General features: G+C 40.3%; 2 protein-coding genes across 2 annotated transcripts; both read left to right on the plus strand.

The window, feature by feature from the left end:
- Positions 1-11280: 11280 nt before the first annotated feature.
- On the plus strand, positions 11281-12235 carry LOC149751611 (uncharacterized). Its single transcript, XM_089926387.1, has one exon. The coding sequence runs from the start codon at positions 11359-11361 to the stop codon at positions 12019-12021; it is 663 nt and encodes a 220-aa protein (XP_089782513.1). The 5' UTR covers positions 11281-11358; the 3' UTR covers positions 12022-12235.
- A 6676-nt stretch (positions 12236-18911) lies between these two features.
- On the plus strand, positions 18912-20013 carry LOC149751612 (uncharacterized). The gene has a single exon (XM_089926411.1). The coding sequence runs from the start codon at positions 18990-18992 to the stop codon at positions 19809-19811; it is 822 nt and encodes a 273-aa protein (XP_089782537.1). The 5' UTR covers positions 18912-18989; the 3' UTR covers positions 19812-20013.
- The last annotated feature ends 1188 nt before the right edge of the window (positions 20014-21201 follow it).

A 21201-nucleotide genomic window follows, 5' to 3' on the forward strand; every position in this document is an offset into this window, starting at 1 on the left:
TACTAATCGCTTTGAAATATGTACAAGTAAGATTAAATTGCTTTGAGAGTTGTGCTTTGAGAGACGACTTTTTGTCCTTGACCATGCCGCCCGATCTGTACAAATAATTGTGCATAATACATATGTATGTATAGAGATAACATAATTATATGTCGGAAAAATATAGCAATATGCAAGAACTAGTATAGTATATGCAATATATTTAAGTGTGCGCAAAGATTTCAAGACTTAAATTAAATGCTAACATGGCGCCCCTTGCTTCGGGAAATTCGAGCTATGATCAGTGACGGCGTGAACTTCCAACCCAAGCATGTGTTTAGAGAAGCCAAAGAGGCTGCAGTCTAGATGGTCTCGTATATGGCTAGTCACTCCGAAGGTGTCCTACGGATTGAGAAGAGAGAGTTGTCTAAAGCGCTATGGTGCTTATTGTTTTTTGATTTTATTGGATATATCCATATTAAAACTGTCTGAATCATTCGTTTCAGCAAAAAATAAAAATGCTAATGGATAAAGAATCAGGCGTAAAATGGCTGCCAAAAAAAAAAAAAAGATCCCGGTGTTAGATTCCCGTAATAGCGATACTAACATTAGAGAGAGAATAGAGACAAAAGAGAGGGTAGAGAATGGGGGATGAGGGGTGAGATTCACGTGTAATAAAGACGTTGAGAATGAGAACTGCTGGAGGGGTACATTTCTCATTTTCAGGAAATGCAGGAAGAGTGTTGTTAGCTACTATGTAGCTCTGCTTCTGCTGAAGAATGAAGATAAGCTTTCTTCTTTCTTTCGTTTAGGTGCTTATCATTACCCGATCCTGGAATTATATAACCACTAGAGTTCAGGTACAGAAGATCACAAAACTATATGTGAGTGGATGAATAGGAGTTCCAAAAGATGAAGCTAATATGATTAGTTGCCCAAAAGGCCACCCAGTCCGTGGCACTATTAGCAATGTATCGTCTCTCTAGATGTCAGAGAAGAGGATGAACACACACTTATCCAAATAATGATAGCCCTTTGTTCTCCTTCCGGTAGAATGTTGTCACCCTCAAAATGGTGGCGGCCTAGACATGACCTTCCCATGCCTTTCTTGGCTCTGCCAGTGGAAAAGAGATGTCATACAGATAAGAATCATAGGCTGCGACCAAGGATAGAGTTGGGACTTTCTAACTACAAAGCACACTACCATCCACAATATTACCATCTAAGTTGATCTTGGGGAAGTTAGGAGGATCCTAAGTGGACTGAATCACAGTCCTAGTTTTTTTTAGCTGTCATGGATCCCTCAGTGGTGCTGGAGTGGATGAATTCAACTGCTTGGATAGATGCCTTAAGTATCACTTTTGGGCTTTGGTTGGTGCTCTGAAAAAATATGAGTAATATTGGCCATCCAAATATGGAACATGACACAGCAAACTAGAGTCGCATCATTAGAATAGATACCTTTTTCGCATCACCTACTTCACTTGAGACGTTGCAGAAATGCGGCCCGCAGTATGATAGGAGATGATGCTGCATTAGGGATAGATGCCAATCTCCATACTTGTGCTACTCTCGAGCATTCAAGAAGAACATGACCCGATCTCATCAACACTCGGACAACTGTCACAAAAAAGGGAGATCTGCACATATTTGCGAAACAACAAACTGCAATAGGGAGACAATGCCATGCCATGCACCTTCTATAGGAACAAGCCAGCTCTGAGATATTTCCAGGTTCTCCATACCTAGGCCACATCCCTAGTTGAAGAATCACCAGACCAAAAAGAGTTTGTATAGATCCCGAGCCTTGACTTTGTGTTGTCACAAGATTTTCCTCGCTGCCTAAGGATGGGTATACTAGAAAGCTTGTTTAACAAGTCAATAGCAAGACTAATATATAGATACGTGCGCGGGTATACATGCTATTGATGTTAAAGCAGACGGAAAGAGGATAACTAAAAGAAGGATATGAGAGTAGTGTAGGTCTAGATACTTTGACCTTCAAGAATTCTTGTCACCATCACACTACCGTTCAAGAAAAATAGATTGGGATAGGTCATAGCCTGGATTGTGATAGAAGAAATCTAAATTAACACTACTTTTAAAGAAGAGTTGTACTGGTAACTAAAGTACAAGATAAAATAAACTAGTATAAAATAGAATTCATTAATATATTGGATGCCAAAAGGTCTTTTATAGAGTACAAATCTACTCATTTTTACATAATACAATAACTATAAAACAACCTTTGATCTTTGTAACTACCACGTCACCACGATCCTCAACAGTTTTGAAGGTTTGCTCCTATGATCCCACATATAGTACAACTACAACCACATTACGATCCACCAATTTTTGACCTATGACTCATACCCATACATCTGGGTTGATCATGTTCAAGTCGTGGTCTTTCAATCTGCTTATTAATATCATAGCTGAATTCTACTTCATTGGTCTATGCTTCTACACTTAATGAGATTTTTCATTAATTGCAACCGAATTTTATTAAATCTAGCGAAGGTCACATGATTCCATCTGCTTTGACTCCTAATCTTGTCCGCATGGTGCTTGCTCACGGCCGCTAGTTAGGTTGTTAAGATGTGGTGTAAATAATGCACCATATATCTCATCGGGCGATATCATATCATCATCTCTCGGGACTTGTAAAAGAAAAATCTCGTAATGACAGTCCGAAATTTGCTGACCAATTGTTGCCCACTTATTGAAGCAGCCTTGTTGGCCTCGGTAGAGGAGGGTACCCGTTTTGGATTCCTCTTGAGCCCTATGCTTCTACCACACATCTTCTGCCACAACTCAAAGGATATTCCGCATTGAAAGAGATCTGGCCTTCCTTCCGTATTCTATGGGGATCTTGCTTTACTTCTTAGCAAAGCACGTATTTACATCACATCTTCACATCCAAGGATCATTGTACATGTGATAGCCTTGAAGTAAAATTACATAGGGCCCCCAAGATTTTGAGCCCAAGCATATATATTTGCCCAAATGACCGGTAGAAGAAATAGACCAAGATGAATGAATCAATCTCCAAGATATTTCAAAGTATAGAAGACCATGTTATAGGCTGAAGTAAAGAGTAACAACCAATATAAGCCATGTCAAAAGCCAAAACTGACAAGATATGATTATCAGTCATATAGTTAGTGTAGAGAAATTATGTTGACGAATGTGGAGTAGTGGAAGGATAATTGGTATCAGTTACGAGAACCTCTTAGAGTGGAGGACAGTTATTATATTTTATTAAAACTGTATTTTATAAAAAGACTCTTTGACATCTAACTTATCAATGAATATTATTTTATTTTAGCTTAATTTATAATAAATTTTTACCTTAGAAGTAGTATTAACTTAGATTTCTAATATCGTAGCCTACAAACACATCTATTATTATCCAAATCCATCTTCTTCCAATGATGGTATGATGGTGGTGGAAGTCCTCGAAGGTCAAGGCATCTAGATCCATGCTACTCAACTCGATTAAATGGCTATATATACCTTTGGCCTTAATTAGAGCTGAAGTCTTGCTTTTAGGTGTCAGGAACTTACTATCAGTCGGTTGTGAACCGAAGGCCATGTCAGGTGTTGAATCGAGAAAGATAATGTCAATGCAGGCTAGACTAGTGGTGGCATGCTTATACTGAATGTTGCTTATGTGAGCATCCCATCAATCTAAACAATCTTCGATCATGTTAGGCCGAAGGTTAAAGGGGATAGTGACAGTCCAGATATAGTTGTTCATATAAGAAATCTACTAACTCAAGTTGATACATCTCAAAAATGAAGAGCCGATCAACAAATGTGGCATTTAGAGAATAAAGGGATAGACAAGGGATGCTTTCGATTAGACGAACTGGAGAGCAAAAAAGCTGAGAGAGCAGTGCTCAGTAGAGCATTTACTGTTGACCAATCTATCAATAATTGAGCCAATGTGGAGATCTTTGGGTACTAAAAAGTCTCTTCATAGAAGTCTCATAGCTTCAGTCACTTTTGGGGACATATTAGGCACTTAGAATAGCAACTGAAAAAGGTTAAGATATGTTAGAGAGGCCGTTCTTCTACGAAACAGATGATTTTAGCTAGGAGAGATAGTCAACCTATCAGTTTTAAAGATCATATTGGAGAGGCCATAGCGAATGGTAATTGGGATTTTTTCAGATTGAGGTTTTAATTCTAGCCTTTCACAAGGAAGGTTTTCTTTGGGTGGCACAGAAAAATAGAAGAAATAGATTGAGATATTGAAGACCATAAGATAGGACCTAACAAACAAAGGCCAAAAGCTTTTTAGATCAGTACTTGAGGGTCTACCAATTGTAGAACCCTAGAGTATTCTAATTCTTCTCGATTATCTTGGGAAAGAGCATGAAGGGAGACTTGATCTTGGCTTATTTTGTTGTAGAGGATGAACGAGCTTAAGAAAGGCAAAGGAAACAAGAATTACTAGAAGCAACAATGGAAGATGAACCCCTTAGGCTCTTTAAAAATGTTTTGGCACCGCACAACATCATGTCTAAAAGGAATCTAATTGATTATGGTGCTTTGGGAAGTGGCCTAATTTGAGTGAGCTATTTCATTAAGCTATGTAGACAATCCTTAAAGAAAGAGGATGACTCTTGAATGCTTACTTATGGCAACAGATATAGTATTCAGTACATACCATTATCCGCTAGACCGACAACTAATAGGATGTCGGGCACATTGTTTATCCCATATCTTTACATCCAAGGATCACTATAATTGTGGCAGCCTTGAATAAGATTCAGATAAGACTTCCAAGGTTTTGAACCAAAACATATGCATTTCCCAAATGGCCGGTAGAAGGAATAGACCGAGGTGAATAGATTGGTTTCCAAGATATTTTTTAAGTGCAAAAGACTGTATTACAGGCTGAAGTAAAGAGAAGCAACCAATATAAGCCATGTTGGATAAGCCAAGGTTGACAAGATAAGATTATTGATATGATAGTGTGGAGCAATCATGCTGACGAATGTGAAGTTCTTGAAGGATAACGGGTGTCAGTTATCAAAACCGCTAAGAGTGGGTGCCAAACATAGGTAGCAACCATCAGAATCAGCAATTTTTATATTTTAGTATAAATAAATAGAATTGTATTAATTTGTAGCAAGATGCTTTAATATCCAACTTAATACTGAATTTTATTTTATCTTAGCTTACGTTTCAGTTGATTTCTATCTTAAAAATAGTGTTAACTTAGATTTTTACTATTATAGCCCAAGCTGCACCACTATTTTTATCTAAATCTATCTTCTTTGAATGGTAATATGATAGTGGTGGAAGTTCTTATAAGTCAAGGCACCTGGATAGGACTGAAAACGGATCAAATACAAATCAAATATTGGCGTATCCATATTTGTATCAATATTTTTCACTTGATATAAATATGGATATAGATATTAAATGGATATCAAAATTAATATTCATATTTGTTCTAAATAGATATGGATCCAAATTAGATATTAAGAATATCTATATTTTTTTACCTGAATAAGGATATAAATTAGACACTATTTTGGATAATAATCATATTTTGACCAAAATTTAATGATGGAAATAACCAACTATGGCTTGATCATAAAGAATAGATTCAATAAAAAAATATAATTTTAATAAGCATTAATTGAAGCAAGAAATTATAATCAATGAAAAATTGCTTAAAAGCAAGAAGGTAAAATTAATGAAAAAACAAAAGCTATAATGACATATTCATAAAGAATAGATTTAATGAAAATTTCAATTTTAGCAAGTACTAATGCAAGAAAGAGATGATAATCATAATCTAAAACTCTATTGAAAGCAAGAAATAGATAATAAAAGTCTGATTTATTGGGAAAATGAGATAATAGATACCATATATTGAGAATCCAAATGATCACAAGCACTCTCTCTCCTTAGTTAATATGAATGCATACATACTCATCCATACTAGTAATAGAAGTACCTAAATATAAAAATAATAAAGTAAAAAGGTCAATTAAGACAACATGAATATTCTTAAATAATAATCATTCAAAAAAGTAATAAATATATATTTACTTCCTCACTAGAGCTCGTATATTGTGACTTCATCACAACAACACAATTATTATAAGGAGAACAAAATATTATTTTCAAATCCATAAAATCCAATAAAAAACAGCAAGGATTTAAATTATAATTGATTGAAACGAAGAAAACGAAGAACCAGAACTCAAGTATCCAAATCACAATAGAAAAAAATATTTCTATTTATGTTACGAATCTGAGCATAAAACTGCTTATTTAGCTTGAATGGTATTAGGGTTAGGTTGAGGGTTAGAGATCTGGCCAAATAATCGCCAATCTTCATAGATTCGGGCTGCATAACCTTTCCAGAGACAATATTTGAATGGAAAGGGGAGATATATCAGCAGATTAAGACGATAGCAAAATATAGAGAAGATTGTAGTGGGGTGAAGAAAAGAGGATAAGACTTACTGAGATCGGTGGCTTTGAGGTTCCTTCTAGAGGGAAAGTTAGGCGTGTAGTAGAATTGACACTTGATATGGTGTTGGAGCCAGGGAGATCAAGAACTTTTTTTAGATTGAACCCTTCTTCCCAAATCAATTGCCAATATCATGGCTGCTAATCGATGGGAACTATGGTGCTTGTCTCACAGCCATCGCTGGTTGCCAATCGCCAGGCAGTAAGGAGGAATTGGAGAGGAAGTTGGAACTCTAGATGGCCACGTATATTCTCGAAAAAGGACGAAACAAAGAGAAGGGATACCGAGATTGATTCGTCTTCAAAAAATAGAAGAACTTCGAACTAGGTGGATCCGTTGATCCGGGTAACCACGTTAGTAGTGTAACTTGTTATATGGATATCCCAATCTGAATCTAAGAAATCTAGGAATATCAGTATCCGTTTATGCAATTTTTCTTTTTCTCTCAATTTTTTCGAATCTCTTTGTTCTTCTTCGATGTCATTGAGATCAGTCACAACATATACACACACATATACGTACGTAGATACACATGCACACACGTGTGCATGCACGAATATACACGAACCACACATGTTGCATGCAGGTAATATTTTACTCGCATGTAGTTTTAACATGGTGGAAGTAACATTCGTATACGGGTTTTGGAACGAATAATGCAGTCGATCTTCTCCCAACATGCAGGCGCTTTAAGTATGATAGGCTCCGTGCTCCAGACTCAGCCACCATGTCCAATCGCAGGCAAGCTCATTACTTAAGTAACTCAGGAAGACATGTACGTCCATTGAGTCCCTAGCTCAACTCTTATCAGACATCTTTCGATTTTTTTTTCTATTTTAAAATTTTTCAATAATCAACGTGCCGATTGTGTCTGCATTAAATCCATCTCTTCCCTCTTTGGGTGCATTGCTCTTGTCATGTGGGAGTTATCTAAAAGCCACTGCCAAACCTATCACAGGAAAACTTGGCCTGCCTCCCCTTTTCCTTCTTCCATTTGGTAAACTTGAAAGCTACCATCTCATACCATTTCTTTTGGGCACTCGAGAAGAGCATTCAATTCAGTGCCCTTGGTCTATTTTTCTCTCCCGGGTCACGATCAAAGACCACCTTTGTTTGCATCTTTTTCCTCTCGTGATGCGAGTGAATGTGGTGAGATTTGATTTACTCCATCTTGGAACTCGTCCTTCCTTAACAAGGAAAGGTCCTGGTAAAGTCGAGGGATTAGAGAAAGCTACGCAAGCCTACACATTTCTTTCACTGAATCCTAGCGTTCTATAAAGTGTGCTCGTGAGTGCTAGGAATAATTAACTGATATGTGGGAATCAACCATGCTTCAGATGCAGAAATCTTTAGCCAGTCCCTAATCATGTGGATTCCATTGAAGTTAGTGGGATCCTTGATGCCTTTGTAAGTTTATAGCTTCGGTGTAAGGGTGCTTTTGTATCAGTGTAAGAGCAAGTGAATGTGTAATAGTCGAGCAACCGAGCACATGCACGTGAGCGATCGAGCGAGCGAGCGAGTGAGAGAGAGAGACAGAAGCTTGGTAAGGTCTAGTGAGGTTCACAGAGATCAAATCGTCTTCTCGGTCGAGGAGAGAAAATAACTTCTTTGGGACGATGATAGCTTGTTTTAAAGGGTTCTCCACTCTCTACTAGGGCATACATAGTTAGTCACACTTCATAATCTCTGTTGGTGGCAACAGAAGTGAAATAGGACACTAGTCGTATTGAGGTAGAGAGTAAGGTAGGATGATGGAGAAACACACTAATATTTTTCCATTCAATTTTTGGTAGCGCCTAAAATGGTTGAGTAGAAAGGGTTTATATAGATACAATATGACCCTTCAAATATCTTTACATAAGTTCATCACTAAGGGACACAATACAAGACTTTAAGAGTCACCATGTGAAAAACTGCCTAGAACTTCAAGAGACATTCACGAACTTCACCCAAAATATGGCCCCAATGCATAGAATTTATATCATATCCTTATATATATATATATATATTGACATAATAATTTTTCTAGACTGCTTTTTTAATAAAAATATGAAGTTATGGCACCTTTCACTAAGAACCAATATGGAAATGACTTTTTGACTTCCTCACACGACTTAGAAAATGACTCCATATATTTATTTATTTCATATGACTTTTAGGATTCACCTACCACACCAAAATGTAATATACTAAAATTTCGTATAATTCAACAAGCTCATCTTATATTTGACAAACTCTCTCTCTCTCTCTCTCTCTCTCTCTCTCTCTCTCTCTCTCTCTCTCTCTCTCGATATGCTAAAATTCAGAGATTGACTCTATCGATCTTGCAAGATTGTCATATTTAGAGGACATGGATGCGCTCAGCTAATTAGTAGCATCAGGTGTTAAAATTTAGACCTTTTAAATTACAATTAAATTTATATATTTGCATGACCTACCTCTAAAGCCCGCTATCTGATTTCAATGAGCAGTAGTAAGCTATCAATAGCACGGAGCTCTTCTAAATAATGAAAACAGCACAGAGGAAAAAAAAAAACTCTTAGCATTTTTTCCCCCTAAAGAGAACACATGCATACACTTTAGAAAAGGCCAAATTCTGCCAAGTCTATTAAAAAATAATGTTCTAGAAGTTGTCATTTGACAGACATCTGATACTGAAATAGCTTAGTTTGCAGTGTTATTTGATGAAGAAAACCCCTCTAATTACATCAATAATTACTGATTCAGAGATGTACTAATCCAATAGCGTGAAAGCATTTGTATGCATAACTTAGGCTGTGATTGCCTGATTGGAGTTGAGAAAGTACATTCAATTGGTTATGTAACCTCATTTCTAATTAGTATGAATGGAAAACTAGCCCTCTCAACTGATCAGACAAGCTTGTGCATGAAAAGTTACATTATTCTCATGATATTGGAATACTTGACAAGTCTCTTGCTCGCATCATAACTTACAATATAATTAATCATAAAGATCTTTCATGTGCAATGATCTCCGGTAATAGTCCTAACAACGATGTCACATTTCTTTTCCAGGATTTTCTTCTTTTCTCATGGACGCTACTTAATTTGACAGCTTTAAGTTTTGAAATTTCGATAATCTAATATATGAGCATGTGACCCAATCTTATGATGGCTTCTTATTTTCAAAGATTCTTCCACGTCGATGATGTCACACTAAAACGAAGAGGGGGAAAAATTCATCTTTATCCCCTCGGGAACTTTTGTCTTTTTGCACCCTATTATAAATCTGATTCATTGTTATCTGGTACAGTTTTGTAGGTATTCTCCATTGTGAGATGATGGGATGTGATGCATAAAAACTGGAATTGTTTCCTAGATTCTCACTTGATAATTTTTTATTGCTAAAGGCCTCAAGCAATTTTTGTTTTGAAATGACATTGGCAATATATTAAAAAGATTGAATTATAAACGTTTGTGTGTGAGAGAGAGTATAAGAGTAGTAATGTAGTTGAGAATAGATTCTATTCTCGATTCACAACATGTCTCACAATTAAATTTCGATGCAATTTAAGACTAGTATTGTAGTTGAGGATAGATTTTATACTCGATTCACAGCGCAGCTCACAATTAGGTTTTGATGCAATCTTTTCCCTTAAAAAGTAGTTAGTTTTAATTTGGATGCACGTACGCAAGCAATTTGATGGTATAATGAGACGTGACTTGAGCAATCCAAACATTGAAAAAACTATATAAATCCTCCTATCCACCCACCAAATAACTTTACGAAGAGGCACGCATTGCCTAAAGTCGTGATAAAGTCATTACCTTTCATCCAAAGGGGCTCCACCTAGCTCGAACGATTCCTCGTGGACTTTGAGGCCGGAGGAGTTCGATGGTTAAAGTGGCAACCCTAGGAATTCAATGCTAGCCTTCGTCATGCACCCACAAGAAAGAGGGTGGGAGAGAGCTTTGAGCTCTAGGGATGTGTGAAAGCCTGCAATCCCTCACGAGGAGAACAGCTGTAACCTTCCTTCCCAGTCTTTCCCTACCACATCGTTTTTTTAATGCCATCACCATACCCAATTCAGTAAACCGAAAATATATATAACGTCCCACACCCGCTGTCAATGTCTCGGTGCAATAATATTAAAGCCTCTCTTTTACCATCCTTCCCAAGTCCCAATTCCTAACCCTTTTTTATTATTAAAATGACATTCAAAATGATCAAAATACAGTATATTTGGAAGCGCACTAGGCAACTCCATCTTTCCAACCCAAAGAGTATTTCCAGAGGGATCAGGAGATTCAGAATCTCAGGCGGTCTGTCGGAGAGATGCGGTTGATCCACGACATTCGCCGTCTTTTAGATGAATGCACTGTATTTCGGATTTCTACTATATACAGGGAGGCCAATAGTGCTGCAAATTTGGTAGCTTTTTATGCGACCCAACACTCCAGAGATATCGTCTGGGAGGGACACAATTATGTACTGTTATTTTTGTATTTTCTGCTTCTTTCTGATTTTATGGGCTACACTCACATCCGTGTGAATAGCCGATGTACCAAAAAATATATATATATTTTTGGAGTGATGGGCCACGTATGAAACCATCCCAAAGTTGGTGCATGCTTCAAATTTGTACCACAGGGATTGACGGAAGAGATGATAATGCGGGTTTTCTTGAGGAGGTTTGCAGGAAACTGCAGTTTGCTCCTTGCGGTAAAGTAGGTTTTGGATTCATCCCCTAACCTTATCTTCAGTGTAATAACTTTGTTCTCTTTTGGTTTATTTAAGTAGTCCCCTTTGTAAGGATTCGTGGAACGAGTGCCCTCTCCCCCCACCTATATCTCTCTCTACTCTCCTCCCTCCTATCTTTATTTTTGCCTTGTACGAAGCCCCCACCACCTACATAGCTATGGATAATATGACCAACAACGCTAGCACCAGCAGCTCTTGGGATCTTGAGAGGACTATGGGGAACCATCTCCTGTTTGATCATGCTCCCTTGGAATTGATCCATCCCATCGATCCATTTCAGGCTCATGTCCCTTCTCCAAGCTTACCTGCAGCAGCCCAAATGGAAGTCCAAAGCAACGTGGAAGGAGGAGAGCATGAGGAGGATGAAGAGGAAAGGTTGGGAGCAATGAAGGAGATGATGTACAAGATCGCATCCATGCAGCCGGTGGACATCGACCCCTCGACGATCAAGAAGCCCCAGCGACGGAATGTACGGATCAGCGACGACCCGCAGAGCATCGCCGCCCGCCACCGGAGGGAGAGGATCAGCGAGAGGATCAGGATCCTCCAGCGGCTGGTCCCGGGGGGCACAAAGATGGACACTGCATCGATGCTCGATGAGGCGATACGGTACGTCAAGTTCCTCAAGAGGCAGGTGCACGAGCTCCAATCCAGCTCCCCACCACCACATATCGCACAAGTTATCGCCGGCCATCCAGCCAGCTCCATGGACTGGCCTGTGAGGTGGAACCCTCATGCCTCATCTTCCTCCTCCACCATGGGAGCTCCTCCTGAATTAGGGTTTGGTTTCGATGGTCCCAGCGGCCACCGGATGAACTGAGATCGTAGAGATAATTAGCATTCATGGACTAATGGTGGCTTCAAGCAAAGTGTAGTGGAAAATTCTATGTTATGCTTGTTTATGGGGTGTAGCTATCCTATATAGTAGAGATTGATATGAGAAATAATGTGTTGGATGTAGTGGTAGATAGAAAGTGTATATGAAGATGCTATTTGATCATCAAATTTTCTTTTCTTTTGTCTTCCTATTTAGGGGGTGTGTTAATTTTTTGTGGACATGTGAAACCAGCCGGTTACAATTTGGTTGACTAGGTGGCCATCGAATGATGATAACTGTTACCGTGGATCATGTCTATGTATGATTGTTTCGATTCTTATGAGCGTATAAAATACGGCGTGAATGATTTTTTTTCACAAGTAATGAAGTCTATGTTGGAAGTTTGTTGAGGAGAGTTCTTCCCCGGGAAAGAAAACAAAAGAAACCATCGATGTAGCCAACCATTGAAATGATGATGGTGAGCATGCGCACACAAACAAACACCCGCTTGTTCCAAGATGAAATTTTCCCCAGAGAAGCAATTTACACAATTCAATATATCAAGCTGCCTTAGTATTTTATGCACAAACTTTGCTTTATTTCTTAAAAATAAAGATCTTACGTTGCGTATGCATGTAGAAATATGTTTATATGGGTTGCATGTTATGTATGTCTATGCATGCGTGCATGAATGCAGGCATGGAGATGTAAATGAAAATACAGACTGATGTTCCGCTAATGGAAGGATCATACCAAAAGCTGGGTCAGGAACTCATAATTCACAGATTTACCTTTCTCCAGCTAGCAGCTTTTATTGATATTTGAGCATTTGCTTCTTATCTTCGTGCAATATTAATTATGTTTCATACAATGTTAATTACGTTATATCTGTGAATGCATACCGATATACATATAGGATAATCTCATGTATGTATGTATGAATGTATGTATGTAATGTATATCCAAGAAGGAAGAGTGTATTCTTCATTTTCTTTTCATATTCATAGGTGAATACACACACACCTCCACAGTACATATGCGTACGTACATATATACATATATGTGTGTATACACATATATATGTACATACATACATACATACATACATACACTACAAAAGAAAGGGTATCTCCCGACGCTTTTTTTGGTCTCTCCCGACGCTTTTAAGCGTCGGCTAATTTCCTGCCCACGCATCGCAAAGCGTGGGTCAGACGTCGGGCAGGTGGGCGTGGATCGGATTTAACCCGACGCGTCAAAAAAGCGTTGTCGGTCTATGCCGACGCTTTTAAGCGTCGTTCCTTTTATAAGCCTCCGACGCTTAAAAGCGTCGGCAATGGCATTTTTAAAAAAAAAAAAAAATTAACGCTTGCTGGGAAGCCTCCCACCCAGTTCACCGGCTTCGGCTTCGCCACCGTTCTCTTTGAAGACCGGCCGACCAGTGGCGATGGATCCTTCGATTTCGCCTTCTCCGCCCCCGAGATCGCGGCGGCAGGCGGAGGATTGGCGGAGGAAGAGGAGTCGGCAGCAGCGGCGGCCGAGGCGGAGGGAGGAGGAATCGGCGGCGGAGGTTTGGACTTGGATTTGGATTGGCGCGTTCCGAAGCGGGGAATGGGATCTGGCCCTCCGGCGAATCGATCGGCTCCGGAGCTTTAGATCCTGCCCCCTCGCGGCCATTTCCGGCGGGTGACGCTCGGATTCATCGTCGTCGTCTTCTTCTTCGTTGAGATCGAGGAGGAGGGCGAGGACCTGGGGCCGCTGGAGGTGGGAGCAGAGCTTCATGGGGCGGATCTGGCCGTTAAGGAAGAGCTCGTCGGCGGAGGTCATGGATCCGGTGGCGAAGGCGGCAGCAGAGGGGAATCGGGCGGAGAATTCGAACTCGAAGGAGCCGGCGACGGAGGCGTCGGGGGAGTCGGAAGGGAAGCGGCCTCCGCCGCCGCCGGCGGAGGAGAGGATGAAGTGCATGGGGCTGGTGGGGGCGCTAAAGAAGTAACCACCGGCGACGCCGCCGCGGCCGGGGCTGGAGGGGGCGCTGACGTAGGGAGTGGAGCAGAAGCTGTCGACATCGTCCGAGGGGAAGCGCAGGGGGGAGAGGGGAGGGTCGAGGTGGTGTTCGCCATGGTTGGGTTCTGCGAGCTCGGAGCTCGGAGGGTCCTTGGAGCTCCATTCTCTCTCTCTCTCTCTCTCTCTCTCTCTCTCTCTCTTTCTCTCTGTGGACTATAGCTTCTCGGAGAAGATATTGTAGACGGAAAGGACGAAGGGGGAGGTGGGGCTCGTTGGACACGCAATAATCAGAAGGCAGGGGATGGAAGGGGAGAGGTTTTGAGCCTTTGACGACGCTATTTAGCGTCGGGGTCGACCGCTTAGACGACGCTTATAAGCGTCGTCCCACTAGAGTACAATAAACGACGCTTTTAAGCGTCGTTTATTCTTCAATAGCCTCCACGCTCTCCAAAAGCGTCACAAAATTTGGCACGGGAGAGTATTTTGCCGACGCTTTTCCCTAGCGTCGGCAAAAAAGGGTCGGCTTTTTCTAATTTTACTGTTGTGATACATATATGAAGCAATTATGTACATAGATTTACCAATTATGTAGTATTTAGATCTAAATTTATGTGTGAAGCACCACATCAGAGCATGAGATGTCTTTTACTTTGTTCAGTCCTAAAAATCTCTCTACTAAGAAGCAACCTAAATACATTACTATATAAATACTATCTATATAGTCTATAAAATTTGCATGCATGTCAGGAAGCCTGTAATGTGTCATGTATGGATAAAAGATCAATTCTCATCTTTTTAACTTTTTTCCATCATTAAACTATGACCCAAGCAGCCATTTACATACAACTTTTAAGTCATTATCCACACATAAAGTTGCATCTTCATGTCTACGATGCAGGTATGTATGAGTGTTATAAGTTATTTATCCATCAAAGAGCTAGCCGTTAGTAGATACTGTTGGATGGATTGTAATATTTAATTAAAAAAAAGGAAAGGAAGAAAAAAGAGAGAAAGGGACAACAGATGTGTACGGTCTCCTCTCAGGAATAAAAAGAGAGAGGAAGGGGCCAACGAATGTTTACGGTTATTTTTCCAAAGAAACTTCGTATCTCTATAGAATAGACTTTAATTTTAAATTGAAGTCTTGTAACTTATATAGAAAGATGCTTTTGCACTAGTTCTTTATTATGGGACAACCATTGGTATTAGACGTCAGTTTAAACTGAAGAATCGTGTATTTATAGATTGAAGAGTCACGTATCTACGGACTGAAAAATCACGTAACTACAGAAATGTGTCTTTGCATCTATTCGGACTCTATAAATATAGAGCTTTATGACCAGAATCAACAATCTTCTCCCTTTCCTTCCATCTTCAAACCTTTATTCTTCCTTTTAGCTTCTAAATAGATTCCTAAAGAGTTTTTGGGAATTTCTTCAGAATTACTATCTACATAATTCCATAAGGCTTTGTTGTATCCTAGGGGTGATTTGCCTTGAACCCGTTAGCAAACTTATTTGAGTAGGAGAAAATATCACCTTAAAGATAGCGATTTACGTGCCTCAAAGTCTTAAATTGTTCTATTATTTTCTTCATTTCAAACCACTCTTCCCAAGAGATACGCGTGGATGGTTAAGTGTGTATGTATAGGTTTCTATGTGATGCGGAAGTTTATTTAATTCCACATCGGCTATTTGCCGAAGAGATTTTAGATGCTTATACGGAACTAAGAAACTCAAATAATATCTTCTGGCTAGCTTTTTTTATTGAGATTCTGGATTGATACAAATGATATCAGAGTGAATCCGGCTCACAGCCTACATGAACTAGGGAACACTGATACACTGGTCTACATTGGATTTGTAGCACTTATGCTTGGATTTGAATAAATTTTGATCTTTAGCCTAACGAGAATTCTAAGGCTTAAATAGACGTAATATACAAAGATCTATGAAAAAAGTGATATAAGCCGGTCTTCCAAAAATGTCTAGATGTTTTTATTTTCTATAATGACTTGAAGGCTTAAAGAACCTCTTAGATGAAGTGAATCTCAACATCTATATTATGACCAAAGATGTCAATATATCATCAGCTGACACAGGAAATTGAGAATAACGCATTTGTTTAATTTTGTCAAAAGAATGAAACTATTACCATAAAAGCAATAAAGAATTGTTACAGGAAGCATTCTCCTTTTTTTTCTTTTCTTTAAGAAGATTTAGGCATGCAATTTTTTTATAACTTAGAAAGAAACATAATATATATATATATATATATATATATATATGCTTGTCGGGCATTGACAACAAGGTCCATTTAATAATGGAACGTGCCAATATGGGCGGTGATGATCACATGAAATGACATATAGAAACAAAACAGAGGGCATTGATTTCATCACAGCCGCAGCCAATCATGCAATAAATCTGGTTGAGCTCTGTTTAGTCTCCTCGGATCTGACTCCTGTCTCTTGAAATGAAAGTTTAAAGTTCTAAGAGTTAAAAGAAGGGGAAGCAGAGGTGGCGTAAGTCACGTCCAATGGTTAACAAAATTGGTGGCAAGCCCTTTCCCATCCCACGTGCATGGCCTCGTGAATTTAAACATACCGAATACTGGATACCCAACCTATACCACCGTGCGAAGTTTCCCGGTTGTTTCCTTCGTATATAGAAAAATGAGTTTCGCTGCATGGCTTTCTAAAATCCATTCAAAATAATTTTTTATACGGATAATTAATTTTCCATCCTCCATAAGACCGTCGTATAACAAAAAGTCCCCGTTGATCATAACTTAAATCTTCGATCCAACAACTTCACTAAATTTATTTTCTAATCCTTGAGAACATTTTATTTTAAATAAAATACCGAAAATGCCTCTGCTCCTACAATGAGGAGGTGCTAATCCCCTCATTCTCACAAAAAAAGAGGAAGAAAAAGAGGGTCCGTCGCAACGGCCAGGCTGCAGCTGCCGTGGCTGTCGCAAGCGTCGCTGGCCAGCCACGGTCAATGTTGGCCATGGCCTGGCCCTCTCTCGAGCACTTCGACGAGAGAAGTTCTCCCTTGAGTCACAGATAAAGGAATTAAAGAGAAAATGAAAAGAAAAGAAGAAGAGAAGAAGAAGGGAGGCCGGGTCGCTTTCGCCGCGGCTGCCGCAGGCGCCACTAGCTAGCCATGGCCCAGCCCCCTCCTGGGCCCTCTTCCGTGGCCGCCGCAGTTGCCGCAGGCATCGCTGGCCTCACGGTAGGAGAAGAAAGGAGGGGAAGCACGGCTGCCGCAGGCACTGCTGTCTAGCCGCGGATTTCGCATGCGCCACCGGCCAGCCGTGGCTACCGCATGCGCCACCAACCTCACGAGAGGAGAAGAAAGGAGGGAAAGCGCGGCTGCCACAAGCACCGCTGGCTAGCCGCGGTCGCTGCCGGCCACGGCCTGGCCCTCTTCCAACGCCACTAGCCTCGCCCCTTCCGACGCCGCCGGCCTAACGGGAAGAGAGAAAGGAGAAGAAGCGCGGCTGTCGCAAGCGTCGCTGGCCGGCCGCTGCTGGCCACCTTCCGGCCTTCTCTCGGACCTCCTCCCGCGGCCGCCATGGCCTGGCTCCTTTCGGCGCCGCCGGCCTCGCGAGAGGAGAATAAAGGAGAAAAAAGAAGAAGGAAAGAAGAGAAGAAAAAAGAAAAGAAAAAGAAAAGATAAATAAGAAGAAAAAGAAAGAAAAAAGAAGAAAAAAAAAAAGAAAGCAAAGGAATATATATATATATATATTTCAATGAAATAAAAAAAATTACATTGGCCAATAAAATTACTTTTTTTAATTCATGCATAAATTATTTTCTGATTCCTTAAGTTTTAACTTTGAAAAATATATATCTTTAACTCAAAGATCATCAACGAAACCCTCAAAGATTTGATTATAATGAAACAGACAGCAACAAGTTGTTGGGTGACTTGAGCCGAAGCCTACTAAGATTTTAAGAGATTTTAACATTTTGTCTGCCATGCTAGAGTCAGGCATACTTGGATCAACCTACTAGAAATGCAAATTAGACCTAAAAAACATTAAAATTTAAGAGCCATGAGTTCGGCATAAATCTCAAATTAAGACCCGATCCCAATCATATCATAAAATTGCACTTGACCCAATGAAACCCAAATGGGCTGAATTCAGTATGATAGAAATTAGCCTAAAAGTTTATGTGTAGTGTCTTAAACTTAGTCATGAACCAGATATAAGGTGAAAATAGATGAAACCCAATTGAACCCTACTGAGTGATGGGTTGGATTTGAATCTAAATTTTAGAATAAATCTAATTTAAGCCAGGTTTAGGTCAGACTAGGGCCAGACCCGACCCTATCTCACCCCATTTATGGGTTTAGGTGCGTATCCTTGGCACGAAAGAATGAATATTTTTTTTTTATGCAGCATCAATTATTGGATTATGCTTTGTATAGATCTCAAAACAATCTGAACTCTCTCTTCCTATGCATGCAGACATCGCGGCTCTTTAGCAATCAACAACTCATCTACTTATTCTACTTTTTCTTCCCTTTTTTTTTTGACAAAAGCTTTTTTTTTTTCTTCTGACAAAGGGGAGGAGTAGGCATTCCAAAGCCCTACAACTCATCCCTGCAGATCAGGCAATCGAGAGTTTAGGTGGAATCCCATGCAAATCCCCATATTGACCTTGTGTTTTTTTTTTAAAGAAATAAAATTCGATGATTCTAAGTAGAGGGGCATGCTCCAGCTCCAAGTCAACTCTACTCCAAGGCTGCTAAAATTGCTGGACCAAACAAGAAAGTCCTCATTCCAAGCAACACATTGTTTGGAGGTAACCCTCTAAAAGCCTTAGCATGGGAGCCAAGTCATTTGCAACCTAACACAGTCACCATCCCATCCCTGCACTACAAATACCCACTCTGTTCCCATCTTCTCCATCCCTCCAACTCCTGTCTTCAGCAGCTGAATCCCTTCGAAACACAATGTCTAACATCCCCTCTCCCCAGAGCTTTGGCTTTCCACCGTTCTTCCCCCCACCACTCCCTCCGAAGGTAGTGGCTCCACCCACACCACCTTCATTCCATCCTCACCGCTCCTCCCCGCCTCCTCCAAAGGTGTCTCCACCCGCACCATCATCCCCACCACCTCGCCGCTCCCTGCCTGCACCCAAGATGCCACCACCCACACCGTCACCGCCACCTCGCCGCGCCCCGCCTCCACCTGCACCATCACTACCACCTCCCCGCACTCCGCCGCCACCCTCACCTTCGAAGCTCGCACCGCCACCGCCACGAAAGATGGCTCCACCTCCAACAACGCCAGCTTCTCCGCCTCCTAAACCGCCTCCTCGCCCCTTGCCACCACCAATTTCGCCACCACTTATCCCACCGCCACCACCACCACACGTCGCTCCACCATCGCCTCCCTCACCAATCCCCCACCACACCGTCATCATCATTGTGTTCGCCTCTCTCGGCAGCGTGCTCTTCCTCGCATTCCTCGTAGCAGCCCTCTGCTGTTCCCTCAAGAAGAAGAAGAAGAAGATGGCTCAAGAGACAGAAGTTGTGAACGTCGAGGACAACATCCACGTCCACGAAACCATCATCCCAGGCCCCCATGGCCAACAAGTGGTGGCCATGTCGGTCGACGAAGATATAAAAGTTCAGGAAGTGATGAAGAAGAACGAATTGGTCGAAGAAGCCTCGGGCACCAAGCTAGGGTTGCAGCCACCTCAAACAAGCGATGGAGATGCTGCAGTTCCTATTGGCTCCAAGCACCACCACCTTCTTGACCACAAGGGCTAGCAGGGATCCATGGTTGCTACTGCTTGCCGAGGGACGATACGTTGCTGTAACAAGGATCGGCTGTTCAAATACGTGCATGGAGTTCTCATCAAAAAAAAGAAGTGCATGGAGAGTGTTTGTGGAGTGTTCTTCTAATTTCTTCACTTAATTAAAATAAGATGCCTTTGTAGTTGCATTCTACTGCAAAGGATTTGATTTAATGTACCCAAGTGTTTAACGTGCTCTTGCTCTGAAGTCTGAATCACCAATGACTGCATTATTACAAAGTTTTCATCCCAAGGCCGTCCAAGTGGACTATGTTAGGATTATATATTGTTATTTAATTGATGCTCCTTTTTTTTTTAATCCAGATCCAGCACATACAAATAAATATTGATCTTGGGACTTCTTGTTGAATGGAGTGGCATAACAAATGACTGCCTAAGATAGTGTAACTGCAATTTTAATGTTAGGGAAGATGTTTTTCAGAAGAGGTATATATATATATGATTAATTATTTGGAGAAACAGAATATATGAGATACAAAATTTCAATACTTCTGGCTAAGTACATTTTAGACTGGAGACCACCTCATCTGTGCCGAGTCATGCATGTAAACAAATTGAAGAATTAGAGCGCAGAGGACTGAGGAGGCAAAAAGGTAACTTTCCATGTATCATTTTGGTCTTTGATAGGTATCATCAACCCCAAAGACAAACCATAAAAGGACTTAAGATAGCCCTTTTGTATGCCTGACAAATTCCATGCATCATGAATTGGAGTTATGTTGATCCCACAACAACTACAATATATCTGAAATTTTTGTATCTACTGTCTATGCGTAATGGAAACATTCTATGGTGGTATGATCAGGTATCTAATAGCTTCGAAGAACTTGCAGTGAAATTAAATGGCCTATATCTAAACAAAACCATTGTGCAAACCGAACAGCAAACTGTACAACTGTCACTAGATATTTTCACGAATGTACCTTTTTTACTAAATGCATTTTGTAAGGATTCGTGCAAGCATTTGTGTAATCCTATATTAACTCTATACTATGTAGATCTTGGGTACTTGTACATAGCAAAGAAACCCAAATAATATCTTAAAACTAACTTTTTTAGATAAAGTCCTAGGTTATTACAAAAGTATCATAGTGGACTTAAAACATAGTCATGTGGACTAGAAGACTGCAGCACGCACTTATTTGAGCCGACAATGTGTTGATCGTGGTATTAATTTGTAATTAGATTTATAATATTTGTTATTGGATTTGACCCTTAGCCTAGTGAGGATGCTAGAATTTAAATAGAGATAGTATATAAACATCCATGAGGGCATGTATTTAGTCCCACGTCAACTATATATTGAGTATATCTTGAATACGCATATAAGGCCAAAAAATCCA

The sequence above is a fragment of the Phoenix dactylifera genome, chromosome 11 (assembly GCF_051530095.1).
Source record: "Phoenix dactylifera cultivar Ajwa chromosome 11, Ajwa_hap1_PhDact_Kaust_v1.1, whole genome shotgun sequence".
In the NCBI taxonomy this organism is placed as follows: Eukaryota; Viridiplantae; Streptophyta; class Magnoliopsida; order Arecales; family Arecaceae; genus Phoenix; species Phoenix dactylifera.